Genomic DNA, 8535 nt, shown 5'->3' with positions numbered 1-8535 from the left:
CCCCCTTCTTTGTTTCAGACAATGCCAGCCTAACAAAAGGAAAGGAGAGGAAGCAGCAGCAGCATCCAAGCACAATCTCAAGCTTTCCCTGCCAACTATGATATATAATAGTAGAAAGTTTCCATAAGCAGTCTCTGAATTTATGCCTAAAAGTAGACGGTATCTTTAACTTTGCATACTTCTTATTCAAGGAATCATGATTTTTTATTTATTTTTTTGTAATTTGTAAATTGATCAGGCTAACAACAAACAGCTAGGGTTACAACTCGTATATATATATATATATATTGGAAAAGGGTGAAGCGTATCCAACATAAAAAAACTCAATCTGCCTTTAATTTTTTGATTCAGTCCCATAATACAGTAGAAAGAGAAGGGAAAACTGCCGCAGCATCACAATCACATATGTATATATTCCCAACAGAACAGGTTGCTCTTTTACCTTTTTCCTCTTCATCCTCTTTTTTCAGGACCTTCCCTTGCTTGCAAAATTTAACTACCCCAATGCCTCCTTTCTCAAGTTTTCTGATATTCTTCCTTCTCTCTACGACCCAAGGAAGCTTTGATTCTTCGAGTTTTATTTATATAACTTGTGCCTCCATGATATTTAAGCTCTTCTTCTTTGTAACAAATTCATTGCTCCTGGCTTGGTTTGCATCTCATTCTTCTAAACAAATAAGAAGAATTCCAAAACCACACTACAGTAGCCGCAGCAGCTTCTTGACAGTATGGCTTCTGGAGGAGCTGTTCAATGTTTCACAATCTTCCTCTTGTATCTATTCCTCTATCCAGGTGATTGGCATTTCCTTCTTTCGATTTCCAGCATTGCACTCTCGTTTTCTTCATAGCAATATTATGTGCTCGTGTTTATATAACCATGCATGAATGTATGTGCCTTCATGTGTCTCACAAAATGGAGGATCCTATAACAAGATTGTTTAAACATTTCTCCTCTGTTAGATGGTAGCGCTTTTGTTTAAACAATGAACAAAAATAGAAATCTATATAGAAATTCGTTGCTTGTGATCATGCTGTAAACTACATCTTAGTGCATAAATTCTTGTGCCTTTTCTGATTGCATGAAACCCAATTCTCAGTAAGAATCCGTAAGCATTTGATTTTGAAACTCACTCCTTTTCCGTTTTCTCTGAGGAAGTGCTGAACTCGTGCTTTTCTGATTGATGAAACCCATTTTCTCAGGTTTCTGCTTTTAGCAAATCAGGGAGTTGGTCAAAATTTCTGGGTTTAGGATGAATGCTATAAAACTTCATTTTCATCCATTAACATGGAACAAGATGAAAATAACTTGTCCTGCTCAACATAAAGAAAAGATAGAAATCTGATCCTGCCTTTTGATTTGTTCAGGCCATCCAAGTGTTGCTGAAATGCCGATTTTGGAACCAATCCAAAAATATAAAATAGTAGGCGATGAAAACAGGATGCTCATCTCATATTCAGAGACTGCCATCCAACTAGATGCAGTTACAGGAGGGGTTCCCATTATCAATCCAACAAATCCTGGTTCTGGAACAACTCCTGTAGTAAATCCAGTAGACTCTCCTCCAGCACCAATTGGAATCAACCCGATACCTACAACACCCCCGGCTGGTATGGTGCCCCCAGCCGCCCCAATTGGAATCAACCCAATACCTACAACCCCCCCGGCTGGTATGGTGCCCCCAGCCACTATGAATCCCCCGGCCACAATGAACCCCCCTGCTACCACAAATCCCCCAGCTTCCACAAATCCGACCTCATCAGGAGGAGAATGGTGTATTGCTAGCCCAACTGCTTCACAAACTGCCTTGCAGGTAGCTCTTGATTATGCTTGTGGCTATGGTGGTACAGACTGTTCTGCACTTCAACCGGGTGGAAGTTGTTATAATCCAAACACCATCCGTGATCATGCTTCTTATGCCTTCAATAGCTACTACCAGAAAAATCCAGTTCCCACAAGCTGCGTTTTTGGCGGAACAGCACAGCTTACCACCACTGATCCAAGTAAGATGACAGAATATCATTTTGCATGCTGCAGATGTTTTGAAATCTGATCTGTTTACAATTATTGCTGTCCATAACCTAAATTCACTGCTTGTTAGGTCTCTTCTCTTGAAAAAAAAAATGTTTTTGTGTTTAGGAAACCCTGTTTCCCCTTCCAAAATTATTTTTCACAGTAATGTCTTATGGCTTAAGGTCTAACTCATCTTTCAGCCACGAATCCCCTAAATTTTTATCTACTATTAGTTTCCCTGCTTTAGTTCATTGGCCATTCAGAATCCTTAATCCATGGCTGTTGCTGAATGATTGAGCTTGAATCCACATAATTTGCTTCCTATGAGATTCCTTAACTTCTCTGTTTGCACCGCACCTATTGCAGGCAGTGGAAACTGTCACTATGCATCATCGCCCACGACAACACCCAGGTAAGCTTTCATATCCATTTTAAAACCATTCCTATCACCAAAATTATGCAATAGAAAACTCACTTCATGTTTTTGGAAAATGCAGCATAAGTCCACCAGTCAACCCAGCACCAACTCCTCCAACCCCAACAATGATGACTCCCACAATAACCTCACCTGGTGGACCACCAACAGTTTATGGCGTGCCGGAACCAGTCGGCCAGCCCAGCTCAGCCACCTCTGTTTCGTGCACTTTAGTTTTCCTCTTCTCTACAACTGGTATCGTGGGATCACTTCTTGCAACAAAACATCTCTAAGGGCATGGAAATTCAGTCTATCGCTACCCTCGACGAGATGACAACTTTCCTTGATTGCCACCAAACTCCCATAAAAACTTCCATGAATTTCAAACACAAGCAGTGAGAATCAACAACCACATATTTTCTCGAGGATTTGTCCTCGCCATAAAATGTTACAATCTATTTTCCCTACTATGCTTTTTGGTTGGTAAGAAGCTAGAAGAAAATGAAGAACGTAGAATGTCTCTGTCTTAGGTTCTTGTGCTCGTAGACAAGTTAACTAGTTATATTCTCTCAAATTTTTAGCATTCAAAAGCATCGGACAAGCTTGTGTTGCTTTAGGATTGCTTTTACAGCCTGTGTGCTCGAAGTATACGATTTAATATACGAATTAGCAGTTAGTACCAGACAGAATCATCACCCACACAGAGTAGACGACAATAAACAATTGGGACTGGTAAGACTACAACAATGCTCGTGGTGATTATCTGACGAATTTATTTCATCCAGTAAGAGAGGGATTTATGTTATTCCCCGCGTAGCAAATGAACATGCTTCAACACACGCCACCAAGCTGGCCACAGACAGTGAACCTCATAAATTGTGTCACCTGATAATAATCTTAGTCCAGAAGAGGATAAAAGTATTACAGACAACTAAAACACAGAAATAATTTTTCACCAAAGATTATTCCTTTGCTTCCTATCATAAACTCAACCTATGTTCATTTGTCCTAAATCATAAGATAGTTCAGTAGATCTTGGAAGGCTTGAAAGTAATTTGATCAGACATTGAAAGCATTTTGCCATATTGTTCATATTCTCCTAACTCGTTTAGCGTTGAACCATACAAATCTTATTGCCATTTAAATAACAGATTAGATGAGCTTCTTACTTTGCAACAAATAGCAACTTAAGTGAAAACAGAAGGCCTACTTTACATTGCTTATACTGAATCCTTAATGAGTAAAGATGTACAACATAGTTGCACCGTATTTTAGCGATCCTCAAATCATACTGATACCCATATCAATCCCTTTTGCCATCATATCCTCTCAACATAGTTGAGATCCCTTTGTTTTTAATTTAAATTGCACTCTGGCACAGAATGAAAAGGAAAGCTTGGCTATCACACCAGTACTACTTATCAGGAACAGCTGCGTTTAGAAGAGCATCGCGAGAAAAGCAATTAGATCGGGACTCTCTAAAATAGATACAAATACATGTAACATTTAGAGACGGTAATTCCACGCTAAGTATTATTAAATAATTTATCATTGATTCAAATTCTTACACATTTTATTCTCCGCCAAAGAACCCACAACTATAGCTAACATGGTAACATAAGATGACACCAGGTGATTGTTTGTTTATTCTTGTCACCTTCCACATGGCTTTGGTAATTTACCTAAAACTCAGATCAAGAGCAAGCAAGATGTGACAACAACACACGCAACAGCTATGGTGGCAACAACTGAACCTTGCTCAAACGCTCTCTGTAAATTCCCTATCCGTGAAAAATGCTGGAAAGCCAAATAGGCTGCAATCACCAGGCCAACAATAGCACCTTCTTGCTTTCCCCTGGAAACACAACATTGCAAGGCATATTAAGTTAAAAAAAAAAAAATGAAATAGACATGATTTTCTCTCTTGATAAACACATCCATCTTACCTTATGTTCATAACTTGACAAGGAGCCACAATTACCAAGAGCAACGCCATAAACGGCAGCTCAAGTTCACCTATGGAAAAAAGAAGACCCAAGATTGAAACTTTTAAGAATTCCTTACCCGTGGTTAAAATATATCAAAACCAACTATATAACATGCGGTGATCCTCCTTAAAATTATAACATGGGATTCTATAGAAGTTAAATTGGGGAAGAGAATTAACCGGGAATAAAGAAAAAGAGACGGAAGAGAAGGGCAAGAAATGCAGTCCAAATGCCATATTCACCCCTGCAAATTTTGAAACACCAAACTTGTAGCATAAATCCTCCACCAACCCACAATACAAATCACTCACTGAATTTAATTAATATAAAAAAGTAACATTTTCTTACAGAATAATTATCATTAACACAGTTCATAATCATATCGATGATAGCATAAAATAAAATGAAGTACTTGATCCATGAAATGACGGCTGGCGGTGCTTGGAGAGCAAATAAAGGAACAAGAAAGGACTTTTGGACAGCAGTGCCTTTTGCCAGCACCAAAACCCTGTAAATAATTTAATCCAATTAAAAAGGAAAGAAGAAGGAAGCTCAAACAACAAGAGAGAGAGAGAGAGAGAGAGAGAGAGAGAGAGAGAGAGAGAGAGAGAGAGAGAGAGAGAGAGAGAGAGAGAGAGAGAGAGAGAGAGAGAGAGAGAGAGAGAGAGAGAGAGAGAGAGAGAGAGAGAGAGAGAGAGAGAGAGAGAGTGATTAATGAATATAGAGAGGTACACAGAAGAGAGAGCGGAAATCCAGTGGAGACTAGGAGTAGTGAGGGATCCAGCATGACAAACAGCACCAAACCCTCTTCCCGATTCCTTCCTCTTTACCTTCATCACCATTTCATTGCTCTTTATCGATAATCTGTACATATTGTATAACCACAATTAGAAAATGAAACAAGCAAAAAAAAAAATAACAGTAATGGTGAGTAGTGAGAAGAGACCTACCTAAGAGGATTGAAGGTGGTGAAAGAGCTCGAGAGTAGTGTGACTGTAGGAGACCTAAGAGGGTTTTGTATAGAAAGAAACTGCTTCTTCTTGCTGCTGCTGCTGCTGCTGCTGTCGGCGAGAAAGAAAGACTGTGCAGGTGGCGGTGATATAGATACCAGCATACTCATCTTTCTCTCCCTCCCTGTATTTTCTTGTGAGGAGTGAGGACTCGCTCCTCTCCCTATAAATAAGCAGTGAGCCAACCAGCCAATAGAACAAATTTGAAAATGTATTTTTTAAAAGCTTTTTTATTTTAGTTATTTATTTTTGTGTTTTTTTTTCATATATATATATATATATAGCTTTTTAGTTTTTCTATTATTTTGATACATTAATATTAAAAATAAAAAATATTAGTTTAATATATTTTTAAATAAAAAAATTATAACAATAACACACAAGATATTTGTCGTGGGGGTATTAGGCTAATAGCAATGCAACAAGTGTGCGGTGACTGATTGATATACACAAATTACCGCTTTCATTACTGCTTTGCCCTTAATCATCCCTCTACTTCTACTAATCTATTTTTAATTCTAGACATAGCTAAGTATATAGCTATTTTTATCAATTAATAACTCATATTAAAAATATTTAAGACTTCTATAAAATGGTATTATTTCTTAAAAATAAAATATAATTTGGATAAAAAATCTGAAAAATAAATGAAAGTTGTTATTGAGTATTTTTTTTTTAAATCATGAGTAAAATCATATGATGATAAATTTAAAACTATTTATAGTTTGAGGATATTTTTAAAATTTTTCTTTTTAAATTTCTTAATTTTATTTTTCTAATATCATTGTTGCCTCTAACTATTAAAAATTCTAGTTTGTGAATTTTAATATTTAGATTTTTCTTTTTTAAGTGTCTTTTTATGAGATATTATAGCATGTATGGGGATTTGAGACTTGAAAGGAAAAAATAAGAATGGGAGAAAAGTGAGAAACATAATTAAGAAAAAATTTTTTGTTAGGTAAATTATCACAACTATATCAAGGTGTTATGAAATTATACAAAACTATTCAAGATTATGAAGATTTGACATAAATCACCTTAATGTTTACAAAAATATTATAAAAACTCTATTTCTTGTTCAAAATGCACTTAATTGTGATTATAAGAAGATATTAATGTTTTTTTTAAAAAAAAAACAGAATTAGAGAAAGAATATAAAGAAATGGACATGATTATGTTTAATACATGAATGATATTATTTTAGTATTCTTTCTTTAATTCTTAAAATTTTCTCGTTCTATTATCTTTTAAATAGTAATTAAGGACTATTTTATATATATATATAAGGGAATTTCTGTAAAATATTCACACTTTTACATGGTGTGAGGGTACTTTAATCCATGTATGTCTATATAAAAAAACAACTAAAATGAAAGGCAAAATGCATGTTGCTATAGATATATTTTTTTATTTACTACTAGTCTCTAAAAATATATCTAAAACTGAGGATATCTTTATTTTTTCTATACGATTTATTAATCATTTAATGATTGTATAAGGATATATATGTTTTTCCTATAATTTTTTAAATAGTTAAGTGATTTAATTATCTCTAATTTTAGAAAAATTAAAATTGTTGATTGATTTTTTTATTTTTTTCCTTAACCCTTTTGTAAAACTTTTATTTATTTTTAATTTAATCCTTAATTCTAATTTATCTTATATAATGTTTTTCAATTTGTTCTTTTTGCTCTTAATTCCTGATTCTTTCATTGTCCCTTTTATATAAATTTTATCGATTTTCAATCTTATCATTCAATTAAAATTCATCGTATATTATTTTTTACAACTTAGTCCTAATTATTTTTATTTTTTTATCATTTTGTTAAGCTTATTATTCTTTTCAATTTAACCCTAAATTGAAAATTTTTTCTCTATTTTATTTTTTATTTTAATTTTAACTCTTATTCTTTTAATTGCTATTTTTTTTAATTTTGCTTCTTATTATTTGATTTTTCTTTTACTAATGTCATTTCACTTTTCATTTCTTGGGGATTGGGTTTCAATGTTTTTCCATGCAAGGTATTTTTGATCTGATAACCTGGGTCACAGGTTTGAAAAGTTAACAGAGTTGATATTTTTTTATTTTCTTCTCTAATTTTTTTGTTTAACATTTCTTTTAATTGGCATTGTGATTTTCTTCAATTTCTTTTTTTTTATTGGGTTATCCTGATGTCATGAACTATGATACAAGTTTGATAGATTAGTCTAGACTAGTTTGCCTCTTAATTCCTAAATTATATGTTTATCATGCTAGCTCGGATTAACTTGTACTAATCTTTTATTTTTTATTTGTTTTAACTTTATTTTGACCTTTTATATTTAATTAGCTAAAATTAAACAACATTGTTTTTCGCTTTTGGATAAAGTTTTTTTTTTATTATTATTGCAGTTTTTTTTTGTATTTTTTATTTGCTTGCTATCTTTCTTTTTTTCGTTATATTATTCAAATAAGACTAGCTTACCTAGTTGGTTGGTATTATAACACGGGTAATTGGATTTTTGTTATCTTTTTTTTAAACAAGCCTATATAGTTTATATAAAAAAATATATATACCTCCATGTGAGATGGGTTCAGTGTTCTATGTATCATCGGGATCTTGCTAATTGCTTTGGGACAACGCAATGAATGAGCGAGGTGAGTTAGTAATCCAAAATAATGATAATAAAATGCAATCTTGGAATTTTATTATTAAATTTCCTTTTGTTTATACATATACCAAGTGTCCGGCGTTGGTTATATATATAAAATCCATCTACTTAAATCCAATTATGGTTTGAAACTGCTTTTTATTTCATATTCCAATTTTTCCATCTATTTAAAATGCAATCCACCTTGCTGCCATTGAATTGGTTTGTTCATCAAATTAATCTAAAAAAGATTTGAAGTGCGAGGAGCCCGAGATTTTCTCAATCGCGAGGCTGCTAAGATCGTTGGTGAATAATTCGTTGAAAACAACTGGATCGATCGTGAAATAAACTATAATTAATACCCTTGTTCTCAGTTAATGTAACATGCCAAATTAAGCAATCGATGAAGATGAGAGAAATGGCCATGAAACGTGCGTGCCACTCTACATGTAGCAAAGACTAGAGAGCTTGGTTATATAA

General features: G+C 34.0%; 2 protein-coding genes across 3 annotated transcripts; one reads left to right on the top strand and one right to left on the bottom strand.

The window, feature by feature from the left end:
* Positions 1–322: 322 nt before the first annotated feature.
* Positions 323–3108, top strand: LOC105112003 (PLASMODESMATA CALLOSE-BINDING PROTEIN 4-like). 2 transcript variants are annotated; one of them, XM_011007539.1, is made up of 5 exons: positions 325–792; positions 1366–1616; positions 1659–2001; positions 2378–2423; positions 2509–3108. In XM_011007539.1, the coding sequence occupies exons 1-5, from the start codon at positions 729–731 to the stop codon at positions 2717–2719; spliced, it is 915 nt and encodes a 304-aa protein (XP_011005841.1). In that variant the 5' UTR covers positions 325–728; the 3' UTR covers positions 2720–3108. The 2 variants fall into 2 exon arrangements, with proteins under 2 accessions (XP_011005840.1, XP_011005841.1); XM_011007538.1 differs by having other exon boundaries at positions 323–792; positions 1366–2001.
* An 818-nt stretch (positions 3109–3926) lies between these two features.
* Positions 3927–5579, bottom strand: LOC105112002 (cold-regulated 413 inner membrane protein 1, chloroplastic-like). Its single transcript, XM_011007537.1, has 6 exons — positions 5365–5579; positions 5147–5278; positions 4827–4922; positions 4594–4658; positions 4373–4442; positions 3927–4281 (listed from the first exon to the last, which is right to left on the bottom strand). The coding sequence occupies exons 1-6, from the start codon at positions 5532–5534 to the stop codon at positions 4116–4118; spliced, it is 699 nt and encodes a 232-aa protein (XP_011005839.1). The 5' UTR covers positions 5535–5579; the 3' UTR covers positions 3927–4115.
* Between the last annotated feature and the right edge of the window lie 2956 nt (positions 5580–8535).

Source organism: Populus euphratica, unplaced genomic scaffold (genome assembly GCF_000495115.2).
Source record: "Populus euphratica unplaced genomic scaffold, PopEup_1.0 scaffold319.1, whole genome shotgun sequence".
Lineage (NCBI taxonomy): Eukaryota > Viridiplantae > Streptophyta > Magnoliopsida > Malpighiales > Salicaceae > Populus > Populus euphratica.
The sequence above is the reverse complement of the archived record's forward strand: the minus strand, read 5'-3'. Positions and strand labels throughout refer to the sequence as shown.